The 25,832-nt window shown below is 41.3% G+C and overlaps 1 protein-coding gene across 1 annotated transcript; it reads right to left on the bottom strand.

Moving 5' to 3' along the window:
• Nucleotides 1–390: 390 nt before the first annotated feature.
• zdhhc9 (zDHHC palmitoyltransferase 9) lies at nt 391–24,321 on the bottom strand. Its single transcript, XM_079269368.1, has 9 exons — nt 23,599–24,321; nt 14,467–14,627; nt 11,328–11,486; nt 9,429–9,566; nt 8,928–8,976; nt 7,723–7,825; nt 4,594–4,697; nt 4,278–4,374; nt 391–3,756 (listed from the first exon to the last, which is right to left on the bottom strand). Exons 1-9 carry the CDS (start codon nt 23,760–23,762, stop codon nt 3,574–3,576), a joined length of 1,158 nt encoding a protein of 385 aa, XP_079125494.1. The 5' UTR covers nt 23,763–24,321; the 3' UTR covers nt 391–3,573.
• Between the last annotated feature and the right edge of the window lie 1,511 nt (nt 24,322–25,832).

The following is a 25,832-nucleotide window of genomic DNA, read 5'->3' as shown; positions in this document are numbered from 1 at the left end:
ATACTACAGTCAAATTAATAAATAAGTCACAGTATAGTAAGTCATAAAAAGTAATAGTATAGTACTGTAGTATGTTATAAAAATGCATGACTATAGGCCTACTATTACTGTTGTAGCCATTTTTTAATGACATTTCATGGCATTAACTTCAACTGTGTGTATCACATTGTAATGTCCCGTGGTTTCCGTCGATGCGTTCTACTGTCAACACGTTTCTGTATTTGGTCATGTTCTCTCTATTTGAAGCAGTGTGTTAAACGTTTTCTAAAAAAATAAAAACTTCTTTTGAAAGACAAATAATAAGACAATATTCTTTATTTACCAGACACATTGATCATGTAAAAAGAAGTGAAGTAAATTGAATGAAATACAGATAATCACAGTGCTGATACTTAAAGTGATCATAAATTAAGAGTTCCATCAATGGTATAGTACTGTATCTGTATACATAATGCAATGTAATAGGTTGATCAGAGCATTCAGATCTGACCACGTCGTGGCATTTTAACACAGGAATCAGAAGTACAAGAGATCAGCTCAGATCTTAAGTCTGCAAAACCTTTAGAGCTTAAACTTACATCGTCCCTTTCAATTTAAAATCTCCCGTCCCGTCTTTTATCGAATATCATTCACATACATTCTTGCTTCTCGGTGACAGCTATCAAACACACCGTCAAATACTTTCTACAAAGAAAGTTCAGCCACTAACATTGAAAAAAACTGGTCTTTGTTTCGTACTTTTTACTGTTAAGTTTTCCAAACAAATACTCATCAGTTATACTTATTTTTTATACTTCACAGAAACAACACTGCCACAAACTTCTTCCAATGTGTCAGTTATCTCTCCTGTGTTCCTCTTAGTGTAGAGATACATCTTGAGCTGAAATTATTACTCAATCAATTGGTCGACCGCAAAAAAAGCTATTCTTTGAAGCAAAAAAGCCCAAAGTGTGCTCGTCCCAGCTTTTCGAATGTAAATATTTTCTGATAATAAATTGAATATTTGGGAGTTTTGGACTGAAATTACTAACTTATATTAAATGTATCATAATATCGACCAAACAATCAAGAAAATGATGCAGAGATGAACCAATAATTAATACAACTGGCCTAGATTCATCTTCTGTCATTCAAAGTGTGGAATCTCTTAAGGTTTAAACTGCTCCAAAATGATGGTAGCCTACAAGAACACTCTTTGTCTTTAAATTCAACGGAGAAAATGCGTCTTGATTGTAATCGTGTCTGAATAATAAATAATCTCAGATTTCAGAGTCTGATACGAAGCTGTTGACACGCTAGAACTTCTACACAAGTATATTTCACAAACACTAACTCTTGCATACAACACAATCACTATTACAAACCCTCACTATCAGCTAACATCATTTAAATACTAAGAATTAGCTTCACTTTCTCTCTCCCCCTCTTTCCTTTCTGTGGATGCTGCCCCCTCGAGCAATCTGTGACCAAAACAAAGTCTGCAGCCACATTAAACGCTGAAAAACAAGAAAGGATCTCTCTGGCTTGGCTTTATTCTTGCAGATAACGAGCCTGCCACAAACTACAAAGTTGCAAGGAACAGGAGACGAGTAAAACATGTTGGTATCGAGGGACGAGGCAAAAGACGGCAGGAAGAGGGAGGACTCGGAGGAAGATCAGCTCTGGTGTGATTCGCAGGAGGAAGTGCTCAAGGTCACAGGCAGCTAAATTAACACCAGCCCCACTGCAACAACGCTTTCAGTACATCTTTACTTTCTAAAACTATGTACAATTCAACAATGGCTTTACTTAGTTTTTTGTTTCACAAGGTTTAATTCAGTGGTTCCCAACCGTTCAGACCTGTGAGCCCCTTGAAACTAAGCTATTTCATACGTCGACTGAGTGTGACCTGTTCAAGCAGTCATTTTATCTTCTCCCATTGGATTTTTTTTCCTTCGAAAAAAGGACAAACATTTTCAGTATCTCATAAGTACACAATTTTGGAGTATTAGGTGTATGTGTACTATGCATATCCTGGTAAAAGGAATACTTGGACAGACGTTTTATCCGATTTCTTGCTGGGATTTAGACGAGTAGATCGATAAGACTCTTGTGCGCTCGTACGTTAAATATGAAGCTACAGCAAGCAGCTGGTTAGCTTAGCATAAAGGCTTGAAACAGGGGTAAAAAGCTAGCCTGGCTCTGTCTAAAGTTAAAACATGCATCTACCAGCACCTCTGAAGATCACTAACTTTTTTGTTCAACCTGTAAAAAAAATTCAAGTCAATCAAATTTGATTTAGCACAATAATTAGTGGGCTTTCGAGGTGCCGTGTCCAGTCTTTATGCTAAGCTAAGCTAACCATCTCCTGTCTGTAGCTTCATATTAACTATACAGACTTGAGAGGTATCGATCTCTCCATCCAACTCTCTGGAAGAAAGCAAATAAACTAGAGATTTCTCAAAATGTCTAACTGTTCCTTAAATCATCTCGTGACCCCTAAGATGCATCTTGCAACCCCCCAGGTTGGGAAACACTGGACTAATTGCTGTATAAACGTTGGCATTCTCATTTAACACTGCACCAGTGGTTCGAACGGATCTCAAGGGATTCTCTGATGGTCGACCTCAGTTGCCTTTGATGGTGCAACTGTTGTGATAAGGCACTGTTACTGCCAGTGTCTACCATCATGAGAAGTCAGGCCTTTTCTCTCACTCACTGGATCTCTGGCTGAGCGTCTCCTGAATACAAGACTTTAACTGCACATCAAGCAATTTCATCTGTTTCAGAGCACCGACGTCATGATACATCCTTGCTTTATAAAAAAATGGAAGGACAGGCGTTGGTCTGGATCACTTAAAAAAATAGATGCACGTAAGTGACAACAGTACTGAATGCAGCAATATCAGAATACAAGGTCGATTTTGACTTGCCTGGAAGGAGCCTTTAGGATATCTCAGCTAAGGATTTGCACATCTTCCCCTGCATGGACATCATGTGAGCTCAAAAGGTGTTATCACTTCTTTCCACACATCAAAAAGCTGCTTGTCCAGCCTTCTCGTGGTTTGCATAGGGCATGTAATGTGCACACAACAGAAAAGTAACTGTATGTATGAAGTTTTATACATGTCCAGAAGTAATATCGTCTTTGCCAGACACTTGCAAGGAATATATTTGAACTGGCCTCTTACAATAAATGTCATTATGCAATTTTAAATCAATTTTATATCAATTTTATCAGAGCGACCCACGGGTGACCTGTGGGGATGTCATACGCCTGGAGATTTGTATGTCTCCGCAGTTCTTCCAGCAGCTTCTCCCTCTGCGTGTCTTTTCCATGCAGTGTTCAGGAGACAGAGAGGAAGCTGCTGACTTCCCATTAAAATCACTCCTCCTGCAGGAGTAACCGTCAATCAAACAGCTCTGCAGCTACTGGTGGGGACAGGAGGCTCTTCTGGTTGAATGTAGCATGGGTGTCAGAGAACAACCGAGTCACCTGCACAGTAATCACACACTGATTATTAATGTTTCAGCTCCTGACCAGGCAGGATACTTGGGGAGTGGCTAGGGCAAGAGCCACGCCCCCTCATGCAGCTACTGGGCCTTTTCCTTGGCGAGGGTTGCTTCCGCGTCAGTCTCGGGTGAAGCCAGGGGCGGGACCTTTGGAGCAGGAGGTAATTCCTCTTTGGGGGAGTCGCTCTTCTCTGCTGAAGCGGCGATGCTCGGCTTGGCATCATCAGGTGTGTGCTCGTTGGGGATGAGTGGAGCTGTGGTTTTCTGTAGGCGGAGGAGAAAGTGACAAACTGAGCTGCAGCAAAGCATCACAAGAATGAATACATGCAAACAAGCAATGTCATAGAATCAGTGAAACATCAGAATGAGAAAGTAGCCAGTGGATGTTGCTAAAAATGATTGTGGTCGCTGTGACACAACACCAAGTGGCTTGATGTGTTTGTGACATCAGCTGCACGTCATCTATAGCTTTTATATTATAGATGTAAAAGAAGCACAAACACTGCTAATGATCCATTAGCCGAAAATATGACAAATTAATTGTTTTTTTTTAAATGGATCCCAACAAAATGTGACGAGCCACAAAATGGCTCCACATCCGTGTGTCTCAAGATGGATTATCAATGTCACTTCGATAAGAAATGTGCTTTCCACTTTCTCTCACCGACCTCATTTCTGCTCTGTATTCACTATTCTGTGCTTTGCAGCCTCACTGCACTTTACAGCCAGAGAGGTGCTTGGTAGGAGAGTTTACAGTGTGTGTGTGTGTGTGTGTGTCCTCTCACCGTGGTTTGTGACACTGGGTTGCTGCTGCTGGAGGGTGCAGCAGACGTAGAAGAAACAGGCGAATCCTCCTGCATCATTCCTCTTCTGTCCAAGACGCTGGAGAGCGAGACAAGGCGATCAGTCACTAACTGCATCCTGCTCGTTATTCGCCAGGACAAAGTGTAGGATAGGGGACAAATCTAAAAGTTTAATCTATCAAAGGCACTGATATAAAGCTCATTGATAAGAACAGGAAGACAAGCACAAACCTAATACAGACAACATGACGATAAATGAAAGAAAAAGGATGTGCGATTCTTAATCTGACAGAGCTACCTTGGGTACGTTGGCCCACAGAGCACCTCGCAACAGTTCTTCATTAAGTTCTTGTGGCTGTACGGGTTCTGGACTCTGTTCTTTCCCGACCAGGATCCTTTAATCTGGGCAAAAACAAAATGTGCACAACACTCATCACCGGAGCAGCAAACCTTCCAAAAACACATCCCCCGATTTTCCCTGTGCTTATAACTTATTCAAAAGCATAGTTCCTTTTTTAGATGTTATTCCCACAGGCGTGGCTTTGACCTACTAAAAAGGACCTAGTCATGGATCCAACGATTCCTAGTTTAATGGGAACTCTATGTGCCAATGGGTGCACAGCAAGATGACAACTGCTTTAATAATTCATTGAAACATCTGAGAATTAATACAAAGGATTCCCCAAGCAATAAATGAAGTCATTCCACATTGTACTGTAGGTGTGATCTCAGTCTAACAGGAGGCACATTTTCACATCAAATGGAAAAATGTACCATGTTTTTAAATGTATAAGGACATATTAGAATAGTCCAGACGGAATAGAATAGAATAGATAATACAATAGACGCTGCTCCTTGTAGTAAATATGCAAATACAACCGTATCATTTTTATCAAGGAGACTAATTTGATTTTAAGCAGAGTTGCTGCTTATTTTAATGTTTAATAATTAGATTGTTTTGTTATATTAACATTGATGTGAAAAACGCAACAACCAATTATTCCATCGTAATTTCTTCAGTGCGAGATTGATTGCATGAAAAAACATGCAGCAGAAGAAAAAGTAGATCGATTGACATTTACACCGACTGACTCTCCGGCGAGTCAAAGAAAACTGCTTTCTTTAGTTGCAGTACATATAGGTCAACAGTCTGGTACTTCTACGTGTACCGTGCGTGTGTGTGTGTGTGTGTGTGTGTGAGCGCGCAGGAGACACAGTTGAGCATGTGGTATCCTATGGGAGAGACGAGAGCAGCTACAACACTTAAGGTGCTTTCTCTTGTTCGCCTTTATTCCACCATTTCTATCTTCCCCTTTATTTATTTTTGTCTCCTCTCACCCACTCCCCCTCCCCCCACAGCAGTACATCTGGGAGCATGCCCAGCCCCTGCAGGTATCGATGCATCGGTTAGGCCAATCGCAGATATCGACGCAGCCGGGCTGACAGCCATTGTTTCATCTCCTGGAGCAACACTACACTGTACTGTAGGTGCACATTGCAGAGCTGCATCACTGGTTAAATGAAAAAAAAATGAGGCCAGCTTTCCCACTGGAAAGAAAAAGGGGAATCATAAATGAATCATTACAACAAAGTACGAGCGCACTTCTCTTGCTTTCAGCCATCTAGAACCTCCAACCACCACCACCATCACTGCTGCTCTCTGCGTCTCAGCAGAGTCTCTGCAGTCATATGTGGGCTAACAAAGCCTGTAAAAGTGTACACACCGTTAACGCCAGCATACACAGACGACATGATGGGATTCATCCACCTGCATCGCCACCACTCATCTTCTGCTTCACATCAGCCAGGATGTGCGTGTGTGGTGACTCAATAATGACTCAACGGTACTGCGATCAAGCAATCAATACTTCCTCATTTAGCCTCACAAGTGTCTTCTAAATGTAGCTATTGTCAGAAAGTCAGCAGGTCTGTTTTGTTCTTATTTCAGCTCAGTTCTATCATTGTTTCTTTTTTATTAAGCTCTTCTTTTATAGCAGCTCTTCATGCTTATTTTTAGATCATTAGACGACGACAGGTTGAGCAGAGCGGAGTCCAAACCTAAACCAGCCGATTGTCATATGGCTCAGACTCTGAGCAGAATAAAAGTGTTCCTGATGCATCGGCCACATTTGGTCTCAGTGTGGCTGAACTGGGTAAAAATAGGACACATTATACATATAAATAAATCGGTCAGTCCCTCTGTGTGATCCATTTTGCCTCCCGTGAACAAACAAATGTGACACACTGTGCGTCTCTGTTTGAACTGCAGTTATAAAAAGATTCTCGGTTTACTTTTAACCGTTTCTGTATTTGCTTTACTGTTGTTTACAATATAACAGCCTTGTTTAACAAGCTACAGTTTACCAGCCGTCCTTCGGTGCTGAAAGAGGCCGAGCCGTTGTCAGGGAAACAGCTCTGTGGTCTTAGAAAGTCCAGTGTTTATTCCTCCGAGATGTACGTTCGTCTTTCCAGACACGTGAAGCCAGGCTGCCTGATCACAGCATTTACACACATATAGTCCTAAAACTGTACTTAATCTTCATCATAACTCTTATAGCGTCAAGAATTACATTGATCAAAATCTAATCCTAAAACATAATGTGAGGACTAGAGACGTATCTGCACTCTTTGATTGATCAAGACTTTGCTCTGCCGGGACGTTTATGGTACAAATAGTGCCTACTCAGTTTAGCAGCAATCAGCAGTGTCAAAAGTGTCAGAATATTTGGGTTTCAGTTCTCCTTTATTTACATTAACCATTTCATGCGTATGCGAACAAGACGCATTTCAGTGTTTCTAGCCAGATGTTGAAAAGGTGTAAATGTATGAGTCTCTATTTACATATATAGTTTTTAGCTACCGAGCAAAACTATTAGTGTTGTAGATAAACGACACGTTATTCTTCTTCTTCTTTTCTTTTGGTTGGTTCAGGTGCATTATGCAATCAACTGTGTGGCCTGGCCAAGAGGGTTGCATGTACCGGTATGTGCATATGAATTGTTAATTTTAAAAAGTGTGATAAAAACATCTGGATTTTATCCGAACACTTGAAATGAGAAGTGTAAATGAGAGTTCGCATGTGGCGGGAACTCAACATGAAACAAACTCGGCATATTAACTCTTTACGGTTTTTAGTTGGTAAGACCAAGACAAATAGACCCTTTAAGAGGGCATGATTTTAAAAAAATGCATGTAACTGGAATACAATACTTTGATCATTATCATCATCATATCAAAGAAAACAAAATCAACCAAAGAATGAGTTACGAGTTATCCTGTTGGTCCACGTGGTTCATTTGCATCACAGCGAGATACCGAAACAAACTACCGGTAGATGCAAAGTAGAGCACTGTGCCTCACAGGATGATTCAAATCTAAAACAAACAGAACACACGACAGCATTAGTCATGCAGAAAGATGCACTTACGTCCTCGTTGGTGGTCTGGTTGAGAGAGATCAGGTAGGTGTGGAAGCCGGTCAGTCCCACTACTGACCACAGGGTGAAGAAACACACCAAAACCTCCAGCACAGTGGACCCGAGTTAAGAAAACAGCAACAGATGTTTTCTGCCTGACACGTGGTCACTGATTAAACAGTGGACAGCAAGTGACGGCAGAACTGCAGACAATTACGCAACATGATTAAAGCCAGTGACGGTCAGTGAAAGCAATAAAATGTCAAATTACTTTCAACTGATCATAAGGTCCGCTACCCCTTAATTACTTCACATAATGCGGTTGATCCACAGTTATTGTGGCATTCTTGTCAAATAAGTTTTGTATTTCTGTCCATTGACCACGATTATGCTGACTGAAATGACACCTGTTGCCAGCAATCTAACAACAGCTCAATGACTCGTGACTTTTTCATGTGTCCAACTGATTTGCTACAAAACTAAAATCTTGTAAAAGGGGTCTTAAATGTGCACTTGATGCTACAACCATGTTTTTGTGCTAAATAATTGAGGCTGAAGCTACATGCGCCAGGCACAAAGTGAGCTTCCTCACCAGTTATTATCTGAGTGGAAGACAATAATCATTGCAGTGTAGAGCTAGCTAGTCCAAGTATTATCATCATTAAGATATTTTGTTCTAACATGACCCTGTTTAGCAGCATAGCTTACTATAATTGCTCATATTTTTTTCTCTTTCAGTCTTACAAGAGAAATGTTTTTTAGGAAAAAGATGAACCTGCGTTTTAAACTCTTATAACGTTCAGGACTGGCTTTCACACAGTGGTGAAGAAGTGATCTGCTGTACTTCATGGCCTTGGAAGTGACACTTGGTTACAAGTGTAGCTATGTACTATTAGCTGGATATGCTAATGGCTACAGCTTTTGCTAGAGCAGATTAACACTTTCTTTTATCCAATCTTTACTTTTGCTCTTGTGTTTTTGGTTTTGGAAAGGCTTCAAAAGGACATGTTAAGAAATCCAAGCGTGATGGGCTTGCTGTGCCGGGTTACAGATGTTAAGCAATTATTTGAGAATCACTGTTCGGGGAGATGATTAGGGAACAGTCATAGTCAGGGTGTGACATTTGAAAAATTTCTATTCTTGGAAATCTGACAAACGTGACCCACACAGCGGCTGTTTCTTGTAGTGTATACTGTGGTCAGAGCTTCAAAGGATATGTTCCAGGTGTTTCCTTCAAAGTGTTCAAAAAGCCATTGTCCACTGAACCTGTGAACAGAGCAACACAGAGAGAAGTTAAAGAAAAGACTTTCTAAAAATCCCACTCTCCCTTTTTTATACTGAAAAGACAACTGCTCCAGTACTAAGATAACAAGCCCGGAGCTAATCATCCTGACTAGAAAGACACTGTTTCCTTGCCCCTCTGTCTTCTTTCTGTCTGAGTTGGGTAGAACAATGAAGCAGGAGGATGAGGATGAAGGAGGAATCATGTCAAGCTGTCGGTTGCTGTTGCGTGTCATGTTACGCTACAGGAAAAACCTGATCTGAACTAGGCATAGTTTCAGAACCTGTGCATGTATTTGCATATACGCTAGAAGCTGCTGGTGTATTTGTGTCACAGGTCATCCTTCTTGTTTTTTCACATTCTTTTATCTGTTCATGAACCAACCTGCGACAGGTTTGTTCCTTCAGTTTGGACAAACGACAGGCGGGATACTCACGCATCACCACATGGACGATGTCGAAGGTGAAGATATAAATGGTGAGCAGGGAGAGCGACAGCGTGAACATGTAGAAGTATCGGTAGTTCCTCTTGCCCACACAGTTCCCTACCCATGGACAGTGGTGATCAAAACGGTCTGTGAACAAGAGCAAAAGGTCACCATATAAATATGTCAATTGTGCCACACAAGTTTCTTAGAAAACAGACACTTTTGGAAATCAGACAAGTGTTATAAATACAGGAGTATTTTAGTCAAAAACTGCTTTGTGCGTCTGCTTCTAAAACTTGCAGTCTAAATATAGGGATCACTTCCTCTTCGCCGCTCCTCTTCAATAATTTGGAGGAGAGCCAGATGAAAGCAGGGCAGGGTCAAACTGACAAAAGGGAGTGCAGTGTGCAATGCAGTGCCTGCTGTGCAATGCAAGACGTGAAGCAGCTTGTATATATAAGGTCAAAGTAAATGGATTGTGTTTTTATCTACAGAGTAAAGAAGATGCAGTGCTGACTCCGGGTGTAAACATAAATACTTGGTAAAGCGTGTAGGAATCACTTAAGGAACCTTTTCATATCGTCAACCTAATCTTTTTTTCAGCCACACTAGCAACATAGCTCTAGGGATGGCAGCATCTGCCAGTTGGTTGGTCCACTACTTTCATTCTAAACTCATCAATGGATTTTCATTGTCTCCAGAAGATGAATCCTACGGACTCCATCAGGTCAACATTTCATTGAATCCAATGCTTTGGTTCATGAACAAATGACTGAAAATCAAATGACTTTGGTGCAGCTTCGTATTTTTTTAACATGCTAAACTAAGATGCTGAACATCAGCGTCGTATTGTGAGCATGTTAGCATCACAATGTTAGCATTTAGCTCAAAGCGCCACCAAGTGCAGCGTCGCAAAGTTGCTAGCGTTCATGTTTATTTCATTTTAAGTATCAAGTAAAAAAAACAAGCAACAATCACAACCAAATATTGGTGCTAATGCTCCGCCCGGTTGCAATTGTCCATGAAGAGTCTAAATGCACCTCACCCCAGTTATTGTTTTATTTTAACTCCAATGTGCTGCATACAGAGCTTAAACAAGTGTCCAAATACTTACAGGCTGTATGGTACATCAGATATCTGATAATATGTTAACTAGTGAAGGCTCCGGGTACAAACAAATATAATTTGTGAAGCAGTTTGGCTGTTTTTTATTATGCTGCAGATCCTGTGAGAGACTTTAACCGCTATAAACAATGTCAGGTTGAGGAGGAAAAGATATGACTGCAGTAAAAGAGGGATTGAGGCATGCTGCTGTGATGCTTGGACTACTGTATGTGTGTGTGTGTGTGCGTGCGTGCGTGTTTCTACAGCAGGTGGACACAGATGAACCAGTGTTCACAATGACTGAGCGCTTATTCCCTCACTGAGCCTCCACAGTCTCCTCTCATATCGCCTATGAGTCTACACTCCCTTCAGAGGCATTCCTCAATCATCAGAAGCCAAATCACTGCTATTCTGCAGGGCTGAGAGATGACACAGCAACACACACACACACACACACACACACACACACACACACACACACACTTCAAAATTCAAAGCATATTCCATAAAAAACACTCCCTGTGAAGTTTTTGGCTCATTTGATTCAGTTTTCGAAAACTTTTGCAGCCTGTCTGCTTCGTCTAACATTCATTTTTAAAGCTATGATTTCAATTTTTTTTTAATTATTGTGACAAATGAATGCAGAGGTAATTAAGATCGAGGCTTCAGTAACAATCATCGCGTCAGCATGCTATTTTCCCCCACAGATCATTACTCACCTTTCTATTCATGAAAAAACTGAAATAAACCGATTTCAATGAACTTTGTGAAGCCTTTGACGGCAGATCAGAGGACATTTCTTACCGACGCAGTTGTCGCAGATGCTGCAGTGAGATGCTCGAGGTGGTCGGAAGATCTTGCAGGTGTAGCAGTACTTGAGTTTGACGATCTGGTTGTTGATCTGAACATTGCGGATGCGAGGTGGGGGCCGCTGCCCTGCGGGGACGTTCCCATTGGCAGCCTCTGTGGAAACACAACGACACTCATCAGTAGGTGATGGCAATCTTGATCACACAATGAAGGTGTTATCGAATCCCAATCTAATACAACAGCAGCCCCACAACCTACGCTGTCAATCACACACAATGATCATTATGAGCTGAGAATGTCCAGCTCTTCAACAGGCAGTGAGAAATGTGACAAGGACAAGAAAAAAAAAATAGGACGTCAATCTTGTCAGCTGAACCTTGAGGGTGTCAGTGAATGACAACATTGACTCGATTCAGTATTGATGATGGTGGATTTATGTGTAGTCACTGGTAAGCAGTTAGTATTATGTGTTTGTAACACTAACATGATATCCTGCTCTGTTTGGCCTTCAAATAACCTTCCCAACACTGAAATATCTCTTAGGTGAGACGGTAGAGCGGCTGGCTAATGACCAGAGGGCAGCTGGCTGGAATCTCCCAAGAGAGTAACTGTTTAGGAGAAATCTACCATTAACATGCTGCATTAGGAAGGCGTGAACGTGGAGTTAATAGAAAAGAGCGACCATGCTCGTTTGACTGTCTGGAGAAACGTTCACACCAGAGATGTAGTATTCTGTGAATGCACATTCTCTATTATGTAAAACAAAACAGCTCCCGCATAGATAAATCAGTGAACTACCACGCTTACACGCTTGAATGAAAACCATCCATAATACATCTCGACATAAAGACTGACAAATGTTCTTCATCCGACAACACAAACTGCCCGGCATTATGATTCCACTAAATGTAGGATTAGTGGCTTTCAGGATAAACCAGCCGAGAATAAATGAATGAGTCATCATTCCCGCGGGTAGCAAAGCCCTGTCTGCTAGTGGCATTAGGTATTCCAAGAGGATGCCTCTCCTCCCATTAGCATTCCCCCTCGGGAACTGTGGCTAACAGGCTGAGGGGACAGAGCACCGAGGCAGCGGCGGCTTCATCAACATGCCTGCCTCAGAATGAGATCCACACCTGCTCCCTTTTCTGGATGCTATCTGTTAGCACGCCCACACCCATAACAGCAAGCAGCTACCCTAACACGTACAAAAAAAAAACATACTGTATAAGAGCCACAAGTGTGGGATGGAAGCTGTTAAACTAAGTGCTTCATTTAGGCTGCTTCAGTGCATATTCTTCACATGGTAATGTGACCCATTTTAGCATTTAAGTGATACATTTCTTGCCATTTTGGGAGATGTGTTTGGTGGAATGTAAAACATTTCCCCCCCCCCAAAAAAAAAGATATAACCATTGCCATTAGGTGACTGCAGTGCTGTAGTGGGGGGTCTGAGCAAACATATTTGGCATATTCATTTACTCCCCTAAATCAACTATCTTTGGGTTGTTGACTGTTGAGCTGACAAAAAAAGGAAACTTGAAGACATCACCTGGTTCTCTCGGGACTTGAGATGATGATAATGAAAAGACTTAACAATAACTAGAAAAAAAGAATTTATCAATAATGAAAATGATCATCTCTATTGCAGCTCTATTCACATACATAATTCCAAATGCGAGGTCATCGTATAAACTACAAGCTTATTCCTCCAGATATAAAAAATTAAATGCACCTAAGACAACAGGGCTTGTTTATTTTGTGTTTGCAAAGGCTTTGTTGCCGTTATGATGCAGCGTGTAGTTTGTTTTGTGTACCGGTAATAAGACAACAGGATCCCTTGTAATGACTGCGTGTTAGACTGAGCTCTGTGTTTAAAGGTGATCACACCCAACCTTCAGCAACATAAAGAATAACAAACATGGATAAACCAACAGGACTGAGGCTGCTCACTGCTTAACTAGCATATAAACTGAAGTATTTATGCCTCTAAAATACTTTCACTTGAGCTACTTCCACCTAACTTTGATGTAATTTTATACAAAAAGAACAAACTAGATGATGATGATGTAACAGCACATGAACTGTAATAAGCATTTGTCCTGTTGGACATTTGAATGGATGTAGATAAGAGTTTGTGCCTCGTGGCATTACCAGTACTGATTGTGCATAATGCACACTTCAAGGTGAGGAGCTGGACTGCAATCACGCAAGATTTGAGAACACATGCTACTTCAAATCTGGCAACAATCTGCAGTGGATCTCAGCATTATTACTGAAGGTGCATGAATAAGGATGCGACTGGGCTTTTTCTTCTATTAACACATTTGCATTATCATACACAAATGTTGTGCTGAGATTCACACAACCATTGTATATTTCTATTTCTATAAATATATCAAAATATTTCATTCAAAATGACATGATTTGTTTATAAATGTTTATAAACTTTTAAATATTCCATTTGATATAATGGCCATAAATAATGTCATGGATTTGAATGTTTCCCTAAATACAAATAAATACTTACCTGCAATAACAGGGCAGCAAAAACAAGTAACACAACATTGACATATTCGCGATGATGTGGCAAACCTTTAGCAAACAGTTGCTTGTTTACACATCCAGCAGTTACGGAGCAACATGATCACGTTTCTGACCACCTGATGAATGTAATATTCACTGCTATTTAGCTCCGTTTTTTGGACCCCACCAACTCTTGAGAAAAATATCTCTGGCTGCTGCTGAAATCTCCACCATGTTCACCAGCTGGTCTCCAACTGTGTCTGTCTGCTGGTTGATGCTGGGCAGGTGTACAGTAATCAGCCACGGGTGTACACTTCAAACAAAAACACTATAGAGAGCGACCCAAAACACTGAAGTTGCAGCCTGACGGCTAAGCAGTGAGCTGAAACGCACTGGAGATGCAGATTATAATGCTCTCTGTATGTATGGTCATTTGATACATTGTAATTATAATAATATTGATGATAGCAACTTTAAGATACGTCTTCCTCAAAGCACCGACACCATCACAACACAGAATGTGAAGCTGCCACAGGCTTATTCAGTCAAGAATATTTCATATCACAGAGAAAGATTTTTTTGTGCTCATTAGGTACGCTGACCGACTTACCAATTTCCATCTCGATGAATGTGGCCTCCTCCGGAAGAGCCCGTGGCAGCACCCCGGGGTCACTGAAGCTGGTCCTCAGCAACATGGCAATGACAAAGAGGAAGATCAGGGCAGCGAAAACTGGGATGGCAGGAGACAGGTGGACTGCCAGGTAGGGACATCTGGAGGAAAACCAAGACAGAAAGAAGATAAAGAGCCAATCTAAAAGCAGGTGAAGTTTCTCAGAAAGGGGAAAGCAGGTTTTTTTTCACCATCAAGTGATAAGCTGTCGAACCACAGATTCGGTCTGCAGTTACTCTGTCTGGCTTTATTATGGTATAAAACAGAACCGTCAGTGAAATATTTTGTGTCTTGCTTTGTTCTTGTTTCCATAACTGATCAATCGTTATTTTTTTGTTCCAGCTTCTCCAATGTGAGCATTTGCTGCTTTGTTTTCTGCCATTGTTGGTTGAACATTTGATTTGGGGAAATATGATTTTAAAATGTTCATATATTTCATATGTTCATATATATGTTCATATATCGACGAAACAATTAATCATTTTAATGATAAATTGAAGCCTTGATCGCCAGCCTTAAACATCTCATACCAAAAGAAATACTCTGAATTAAAGTATTTTATATTTGGCATCATAACTACACGACAACTGCAGAAGCGGGAGAGCCCTCTCTAAACGAACATGTGCAGAGAGGGCATGACACGACATCGCACATATCCTGAAGCGATGTCCTGAGCAGAAGGTCGTGAACCGCCCCGTCTCCGGACCGTGCAGAAGTCATGGCCGTGACTAAACAACGCAACGCCAACACTTCGCCCTCACCTTCTGGAGGAAGAGCGGAGAAACATTAGCATAACTCCGTTTTGCCGTGGCCATTGAGATTAGAAGGCCTGCTTGCTCAGAGCGATAACAGATGTGAGCTGCAGTGCAAAGTGCTGCGACAGACCGGAGCAGCAGCAGCAGCAGCAAAGGCTTCTGTTATTAATAGTTAAACTGTGCGGCCTCATCTCCCTCCCAAGTGGCCGGGATCATATATTCATAACGCAACACTAATGTTGCACTACAGGGTAGCAAGGTATTGCACCATATCCTGTACAAGACTAACTTCTGTACTGCATGTCATGCATAAAGCCTGCACACACACACAGATGACACACACTCTGCTTCATTAGATGGACGTTTAAACCAGTGAAAGTCTCTGAAGAGACACACATCAGTGATTTCATCAGACTGCATTGTGTTTATATATTTTTCTCTTTTTGTTCAAGTAAATTATTCATATGCTGTATAAGTAGAGCTAAAACAATTCTTTAATTAATCAATTAGTGGATTGACAAAACACAAGTCTGTAGCTAATTTCAAGATCAATTGATTGTTGAAGTTGTTTTTTAAGGAAAACTTCCATAAATGATACGTCTCCAGCACCTCAAATGTCAGAAATGTCTTCTTTCCTTTGTCTTCAATGATAACAAATTGAACATTGTTGGGGTTTGGACAATAATTGTGGACATTATTCACAATTTTAAAGACCAAATGATGTACCGATTACTCAAGAACATAATCAACAGATTAATATATGAATAAATAATGATTCGGAGCCATCTTAAGTACAAGTAGAAAGGATTTTAAAGGACTTTTATACAAAACAAACATAGTACACAAGGTGCATTTGCGTGGAACATAATATCCCATATGGACAGCAGCCATTTATCTGTATCGCATATCAGCCAAAACACTGCAGATACAGTTACATAAATGAGTACGACCTCTGAATTACTCTGGCTGGCCAAAACTATTTGAAAGCGGCAGCACTGCATGAGGATGTTTTGATTACTGGTTTGTGTTTGTTTTATCAGACGTTACTCTTGTAGCCATTTTCTTTATTTCAATTCAATTATCTTGGGGTACAGCGCCGACGCGACAAAAAAAGGACTATCTGTCCAACTACTTCAATACTGCACTGTACATACAACATAATAGTAGCTGAGACAACGAGTCATTTAAATGAATCAGCAACTATTTGTGATTAATAACATAGCACTCAAGTTGGTTTCACCTTCTTAAAAGAGAGGATTTGTTACTTTCCTCCATTTGAATGCATTATTAAATTATCTTTGAGTTTTGGACCCTGACAATCATCTCCATCCTTTACGGCGCCATCCATCATATTGTCTTCTTCTTCTCTGGGTGGCATTTCATTCATCGTCACCACACACACACACACACACACACACACACACACACACACACACACACACACACACACACACACACACACACACACACACACACACACACACACACACACACACACACACACACACACACACACACACACACACACACACACACACACACACACACACACACACACACACACACACACACACACCTAAAAGAAAGTTTAAAAATAATGTAGCCGAGTAAACAATTGTCAGTCAGCACAACACGGCGCAGAACAAAGTCCACCTGTTTCGTCGCACCTGTTCATATAGCTAGATACACCCATTCAGGTACGTCAGCATACCTGTGGACTGATGACACCACCCACACACACACACACACACTGAACTAGTAGTGCCTTTTTTCACATTAATGGAAACTAGGAGCAGAAATCAAATCAATCGAAATTTCCACTGGACCAGGCCTGTGAAGTATGTTTGGCCCATTTGTTCGAGCAGAGAGCAGCCAGAGGATTCAGACCGAGGAGAGGAAGTCTGCCGATGAAGTGTAATTCCCGTAATGATGACCGGTAGGTTCGGAGGCACACTCAATCACGGCTTCCCATTAAGCTCTGCACGTCCTTCCCGGACGTGACCGTTTCCCTTTGCTGTTGAGGAGCAGGTTGGTGCTGGCGTCGTGACGCTGTTTGTTCATCAGTCACCACGGAGGCAGCAGAAAAGAAAAAAAACTGGATTTAATCAATCAGGCTCTGTGCCCATGTGGGGAAAATGTTTTCATCATTGAGGCGATCAACCAGACCTGCATGCCACTTAGACATTCCCTCTCTTTCTGAATCTTTGAGGCTCACAATAAAGTAGTTCCCGTGGTGTAAAGTAACGAAGTACATTTCCTCAAGTGCCCCGGCCAGCTACAGCATTAAAATGCTACTTAATGTTGAAGGGGAATCCATCAAAGTCTGATCACAGGCGTTGGGGAGAACTACTGCATATGTGAAAGGAAATAATTGCGGGGGAGCTGTACGAAATCTGATAAATTGCCTCAAGTGTCAGCGTCGGTTGGGGCTGAAAACTGAGATTGTTCCAACTTCCAATACCCAAACTATCATCGCACCATACCAGAAAACGGTGGAATAAATAGTATTTCAAATGCTGTATGCCGAAAATACCAGGATGTCAGAGTGCATTTGGTAACAATTTGTAGTATGAAAGCCAGCATGCTTTTCTGGCTTTCCTGGGCCACAATCCTCTGCACAGCGGAAGATACATCACATCGACTGAGTAGCTGAGAGAGCACGGGCAGGTGACAGCCTGATGACAGATTATTGACAGCTCATTAATAACAGAAGCCACAAAGCCAGATGACAGTTCAAAGCACTACGTCATGACAAAGTAGTATGTCCTAACCATATTCATACTGAATACAACAACATGTAGTGCAATATGCAGTACGTACTAAAAGTGTCAACATCAGATTTGGAAAGCAGCATAACATCTGGGGGTGTAGAGTTCATCAGACCTCTGTAGCCCGATCCTCAGTGCTTGAAACTAAAGACTAGAAGCTACATTAGCTGCTACTAGCACAACACAACCAAATCTTAGACCAATTTGTCTTCAGTCAAAATGCATTGTGGGTAATGCAACGCCAGTTTTTGACAAGAAGATGAGATGATAGGTCTACTGTAACGTGTTTTTTTTTTAGACTGGATTCAAAACATTACATTTCAGTCTATCAGATTTATGCAAATTAAGTGTTTCTGCCGTATGCAATACTCCTACACAAGTGTCATATTATCATGAAAGGAGTGGCCATTAGGCCCTGATGTTTATGTATATTGAAAATATATGTTTTATAGTTTAATAACGGGACTCCATTAGCTGACAAAACCTGCAATCAGCTGGTCATAAATTACAATAATCACATTAATAGAGAAATATTACATAATAGAAAGAGATGGGGGCATTCAGTACTGCAGATTATGCATAGAAAGTGTAATGTTCACTTTCGTGTGTGTGTGTGTGTGTGTGTGTGTGTGTGTGTGTGTGTGTGTGGGGCATAAGATGCATTAGGGTGCGTCTACTGCAGACTTTGATCCCGAGGATTTCTCCTCTTAACTCAGTACGACACAAGCTCAAAGATGAGAGGAAGCAAGGAGATATCGCTGAATTAATCTCACTTCAACTTCTCAGCATTAAAACCACTGAACCCAGGATTAATGCGTCGCCGTGTCCCGCCTCAGGGACTCATGACATTTTACCTTTGTGGAACATTTCAAGCCCTCCCTTTATTGATATTTAACAGTTGTAAGCTGTAGCAGAGCCGAATGACTCATAGTAGTATAAATAAGAATGCACTTGCTGTGCAAACAGATCCACAGTTGGCCTCAGGAACAGCTCTCTGTCACATAAACATCTGGAGACTATGACTCTGCCTGTTTCTAGAGCGCTGCTAAACAAAAGCTCACAAACTCTACTTGCCCTCTTCCTCAAAACAGCAACCAAACACGCCATTACCCAACTTGGTAAATATTCTGAGTAGAAGGGGAATTTGACAACTTTTGCTCTTTTCCACAGATGTAATCGTGCATCTCCAGTTTGTCCCTCTAACATTACATTTGAGTCACAGAGCCGAGCATCCTTTTTCTGAAGGATACATATAACCCTGTTCTGAAGGTATTCCAGAATCCTTAAAGGTCTGTTCTGATTTACTGTACTGTATTTTGTATGTACTTGTATTGTACTGTATTTCCAAAACCAGGAAGCCAGAACTGACAAATGTCCCTTTGCGCAATGAGAGATGTCATCACTGGCTAACATCACATGCTTCCTGGCACTGGATGGATGAATCTTCGTTGCTGGCTACAGCAAAATGACGTAGTCCCTCTGGAAATTTTGAAAAGCTCTGTCCTCTGCGACTTCCCCAAACACCTTGTCAGATGTGCTCTGAACGCAGTGGGGACCGCACGGCAAATTGTGTTGTGCCTGAGAGGCCCTTCAGATTTATCTTCTGACCTTTTGGCGGGGGCCGATCCCTTGGTTGGGAACCACTGGACTAAACTACCGAACTGTAGCTAAAGTACTCAAAATAAGCTCCACCTTCACCTGGTACTTTCACTTAAAAATCTATTTTAGTGTGCAAGAGATTCATCCAGATGGTTTAAAGAGTATTTGAGGAATCTGTTCTGAAGAACAATATCTTCAGAACAGCAGTAAGTCTGAAGCAGTAACCCTTTCAGATATTTTTTCTTTTCAGAAAATGTAACACTTAATTCTTTGACTCAAATGTAATGGTATAACATGAGGAGGCTCTAAGTGTACCATAAATATCTGACGAGGAAAAGTCTTTGAAATCCTAATGCGATATATAAGGGAATTTAAAAAAAAGAAGCTACACTAAAGCTCCGGATGGTGCAATCTATTGTCCAGTTTAAATCAGTCTTCCTTGTTATGCAACACTAAACCACCATATGAGAGAGAGGACCATGAGAGCCAGGATCAAGGTCCTTTTACCAGGATTAAAGCCAGGATTACAGATGTTGCGTCATAGAATATTCACTAAGTGAAATGAAGAATAATGACAAATCTGATGATTTGATTTCATCTACATGAAAAACAATACTGGTGATTTAACAGCATGATTAAAGATGCAGTCGTCTCTGTACATTTCCTTCAGGAGAGCATCTATGTCAAGCGAAAAAGATGAAGACTAAGTGAGGAACCATGTAAAGCATCACTGTATTGCACAGGATGTGGCCAAAACGATCACTTCACCCTCCAGAAAAGCAGCCCTCTCATCCTGCCAGAGCATCCAGCAAACAAAGCCTGTAGATCCCGGTTACTGTAAATGGAGCATGTACTCTGAATAGGGCGTAAATCATGGTATTGGTCATTAAGCAAGGGCCTGGCAACCGTTTGCCGATTGGCTAACGGGGAGACAGGGTGGGGTTAGATGCTGAGGGAGACTCAGGGGTCGGTTACAAGATCTCCTCCGAATGCAGCCGCTCGCTCTGCACTTCTGCTGAATACATCTTCACGTTTTATGAGGCTGACTAGCTCACGGGTGTCTCAGCCGGACACACTGAACGTAACACATGCAGGGATGTAGAGAGAGTACAAACGCGGAGGCAAAGAGAAGGACTCAGTCTCATTACATGCACATATGCTTCCCTGGCCCCGTAGTCCAGCGTCCTGGGGTGGACGGACAGATGACACACCCTCCTTGTGTTCCAGTTTCTTGTTCCTTCATCCAAGCTCCATAGGTGGCAATCAACATGCACACAAACCACGTTCACACATACAACATACAAACCAGTGAGCATCAAACTGTGAGGAAGTCTTTTACCTATTACCTAGCATAGATAAAATATAAATATGTAAAATCCGATTTTAAAATGAGATCAGTGGATATTAAATGGGCAGAAAGCCAACAGGGTAAGGACACACCGTCCTAAAATGAATTCTGCCAGTAAAGGGAAAAACAGGCTGGGCCCACATCGCCCCTGAATAATTTGTTTAGTCGTTCCTAATGGGTCTTTCCATTTGTGTAGTCGGCTGCTCGTTTCCGCAATTTAGCACAAATTAAAGCACAGAGAGGTCTCCCTGCACGAGGGTGCCGATGGCTGGTGATGGACCTGACCCAACCCACGCCAGGACACTGCCCTCTCTGTTCTCCCAATGCCCCCCTGCAGCTCACAGTGCAACTTTAAAGCCAGCATGTGAGGGACGAATCCTCCAAAACAAGGAAACTACGCTACAAAGAGAGTATGCAATGTCAGAATGATGAACTGCAGCTAAGTGCACCAGAATGAACCCAGACAAAAAGCTTTGTTTCTTAAAATGAGCTTAGAACGATGCAGTGCCCTGCATATTTTCTGCAGTAAGACTCGTACCGTTTTAAATCAATGCCAAGCCTTTTTACAAATTGATTTTTTTTTAATCAATTATGGCCTCTGCATGGGGTTTTGAAACAGTAATGATATCATAAACCATATGAGCTGGAGCTGTTATTAGTCCATTTACTGACTGGTTACGATTGTGATAACCGATTGTTTCCCTCGTCTTTAGCACAAGATGAGTGAAACAACAAAGTAAAGCTGATGGGAACATCATTAGGTTTGCAGGTATTTAGCCAGAAACCAAAGAAGCTATTTTGACAGATGGTGGCGCTAGATGAAAAGTCACCAGAGCGATTAGAATTCATTCTGAAGTGGGGCATCTATTAAACATATCTGCCGATGGGCAGTTTGAGAATGCATTACACCTCAGAGTCTTGTGCAGAGGGCTATTACTCTGTCAGAGGTTTCAATCAGAGACGTATGAACATGCCGTGTAATGGCGAGTTGGAAAATCACCCGATGTTGTCTGGGCCGAATCTCCGCGTTAATATCCAGCCCCCCCGTGAGAGATGATGATGTTCAACTGTAACATGAACATATCATACTAACAACCCTCCAGCCATTAGTCACCGCAATGCCTCCTGTGGGCTCTGGATGTTCAGTGGGAGAAGTATCATCTCTCTCTCTTTGCTGCGAGCCGGACAGCAGCTCTTTCTGTCCGGACTCAAAATGAAAGCAGGAGGCCATTAAAGTGCAGAGCAGACAGAGATGGGAAGGGCCAGCCACTATATGAGAGAAGCTGCTTCTCTTCTCCGATATGCTGCAAATCCATTTGGCCCGATACGCACACACGCCCACAGTCAAGAGGGGGTTACTGTGTTACCGAGCTAAATCATTGTTCCTTGTTTGGCAGTTAAAACTGGCGAGAAAAGAATGAGGAAACAAGTGGGACAAAGACAGAGAATGAATGTAAATGAAAATCAGAAGCAGCACTGCTTTACGGTCGTCATTCAAACTTGTGTTCTTCACTGTAAAATAACAAATCTCTGTGCAGCTTTAGCTGATAGGACTTGGGTTCACGAGCCGCATCAGAGCCAGTGTTCGCACACTGCTAATGAGTCCACTGGGTCTGTGTGAGTAGTGGTTTGAGACAGAAACGCAGAGACAACAAAATAAAAAGGCAGCTTTCCGGACTTAAACCGGAGGAACAGCTACAGGGCTATTAAATATTGAACACCTGATTATGTGGTCGATCATAAACCTTCTCTCTGTCATGGACTGGATTTTGAGCCAAAATGGATCCACAGTGTGTCTGGGAGCTTATCGCGACAGACATTCTAGCTTGTTACAAATGAAGGTATGGCTACTCAGGTAGCTCACCTGGTAGAACCGGTGGTCCATGGACCAAGGCTGAGTCCAGATAAGACACTGATCCAACGAATCGCATTCAAGTACATTTTAGAAGCTTCAAAATGTCCAAAACTCATTTAAAAAATATTGCCTATGAGACTTTCATTATTTTTTTCATACAAAAATACCAAATATTATTAAATGTTAAACAAATATTAAAACAAGGACTTTCAATGCACCACCTTGTGTTTTGGGAAAAGAGATTATTTTTCATTTTATTGTCAAAAATGATCAATCCATAATCAAAATAATCGTTAGTTGCAGCTACCAAAAATAGCACGATTAATCTACATTACTATGATTAAATTACTAATCGTTTGGTCAACACAATGTTGAAAAACAGCCATCACAAGTTCCCAGAGGCCCAGGTGACGTCTTGTTTTATTTTTGTCCAAAATATTTTAGTTTACTATCTCAGAGGACAAAGAAAATCTGAAAATATTCACACGTGAAAAGCTGGAATCAGAGATTTTTTTATATTCTCTCTCAAAAAATGAATGATTTCTGTCAATCAACTTATTGATTTATCGACTGATGGTTGCAGCTTTAAAGTTGGATGAGGTTTACTCACTACAACATCCTGCCAGCTACTATAGAAACATTGGGAATTAATTGTAGGGGATTGGGAAGAGGCAGCCTCAAAGTGACTTGTGAGCTCTTTGTGGAGCAAATCATAATTCATAATGTCATTAGGAGAGAGTGGCTTACTCGAAAGCGAAGAAGAGCGCGCAGGTCCCCATGATGAGGAACAGCGTCAGGTAGAAGACTCCCTTCTGTCGGGCCATCATCACCCGTCCGTCGCAGCAGAAGGTGTTTTTCCCCGGAAGCTTCTCCCATTTTCGCACCTTTCGCGCGATCATCACCGCCGACATGGTGTCCTTCTTTGGGTGGATGTCAGCGTGTTATACTGTGAAACGATTCCCACAATAAAGATGATGCGTCTCACAAATACCGTTCCGTCAACGTGACACAGTCCAGAAAAACAAAACGGACGACTTACTCAGTGACATTAAAGATTTCTGCACAAGGCGGTGGCCGTAAAGCATTTCATTTTGGTTCAAAGTGTCGCAGTCACATCCTTGTTTTCTAATCCATTATTATTTCCAGTTTCCCGTCTTCACTGCAGCATGTCATTCCCACAGCGAAGCTCCCACGCTGCTTAAAACACCGACAATCTCAGTCCTCTCACCAGCCACTATTAACATTTAATAAAAAATGTATATTAATTAAAAAATCATCCAAATGCTTGTGTCATATGTTTCCCACCAGAAACTAGAAAATCCAGCCGCGGCTGTTGCATTGGGAGCACGGACCTTGACCGATTGACTTTCATATCATCTCGAAAAAATTCATAAATGATCGTTCAGGCGTTCACAGACATTCGACAGTGGCCATGGTGCTTGAAGGTGTCCGTCTGCCTTCATCAATAACAAAACTAAAAATCCTTCAGGAATAAGAAATAACCGCCTGTTTGTTGCTTTATTTTTTCTTCTCCCCGCAGGATGCCAGCTCTCGGTTTTAGTCAATGGCAGCAGGAAACACGCCTAGATTGAAATGTCTAATCTTAAAGGGGCAGGACAGGTAAAACTGGAAGGAACAAAGGACACCGATGAAGGTCCTGCATGGATCACATGAATATGCTGAAGGGCTCGCCTGTGGTATTACCCGAGGGAGATCACTGTGAGGGAGTGTATTCATGAAGATAATTAGTTCAAGACACCAGATGCATTAATCCCTCAGGTGTTGCTTCATGGCTCCAGAGAGCAGAAGGTAAACACTGCAGAGCTCCACAGAGCATTTTACTTTTCACTAAAACCATAAAGGATGTGTTCAATTTCAATTTCATGGATGACATATTTATTGTTTTTCATATCCAGCATTCAACTTAATCTGTATTCTTTGTTTTGAATATAGTGTTGTGTTTTTTACATTTGTATATTTTTGTTTCTCCATGTCAAAATAAAACTAAACTAAGATTTTCAAAACACAACAGAGTAGTCAGTCATTTTTCCCCTAAATAAAAATGACAAAACAATTTTGGCAAAAGATGCCTGTTATTATGCCTGTCACAATAATTAATACATTGACTTATCGTACGATATATCGACATGACCTCAATCCTTTTTGCTGACCTCGATATTGCTTGTTGTGTTTACATGTTTGTAACTTAAGAATGTCAAACATTTTAGTCAACATGTTGTCACAACAAACAGCACAGTTTCCCCTCACACTACGGCTTGGGGACCAACATTGCACACATTGTTACAGAGCCTGATAGTGTGGTTGTGTTGTTATATTTCATTAATTTAGACATTTCTTTACATATTTTCTTTTTCAAATTCAAATTCAAATGTCTTGCTGTTCTTAAGAATCAAAAGTCCATTGCTCTTTTGAAGGGGATTCTTGCATTTTTATGCCATTATATTATCATTAAATAAAATGACAATAGATAATTTCTTACAATTATTTCCGTGACCTAAAGAGGGTTATTATTACTGATCTTATATTGTTGATATATATTCTTAAACAGTCCCTTTTGTTTTGTCTCATTCAGAAGCCACAGTCACCATCTCAGCCTCTTTGATTCTTTGTAACTAAACTCTGCATGAGATTATCATTTAAAGTCTGTGTAATTATGTGTTCTTGGCTATAAAAACTATATTTACACTGACAAAGCACTGGCGAGCAGTAAAATAGCATGCTACGTTTCCTTAAAGACATTAAAAGTGATATTATCATTGTTAAATATTGGCTCAGCTCAGTTATACAGCCAATCTACCCTCCCTGTGGCTACACAGAGGCCAGAGGACGGGTGACGCAGGGAAAGGCTGGACCACAAATGACCCGGAGAGTGCACTAAACATCCCTCAGTGTGTCATGAAGTTATGGATCAGAGGTAAGAAAAGCTACTGCACGTCTCCGTTACTCAGGACCTATGCTGT

This window comes from Melanostigma gelatinosum (genome assembly GCF_949748355.1).
Source record: "Melanostigma gelatinosum genome assembly, chromosome: 5".
Lineage (NCBI taxonomy): Eukaryota > Metazoa > Chordata > Actinopteri > Perciformes > Zoarcidae > Melanostigma > Melanostigma gelatinosum.
Note: the sequence above shows the minus strand (reverse complement) of the source record. Positions and strands in the feature narration are given on the sequence as shown.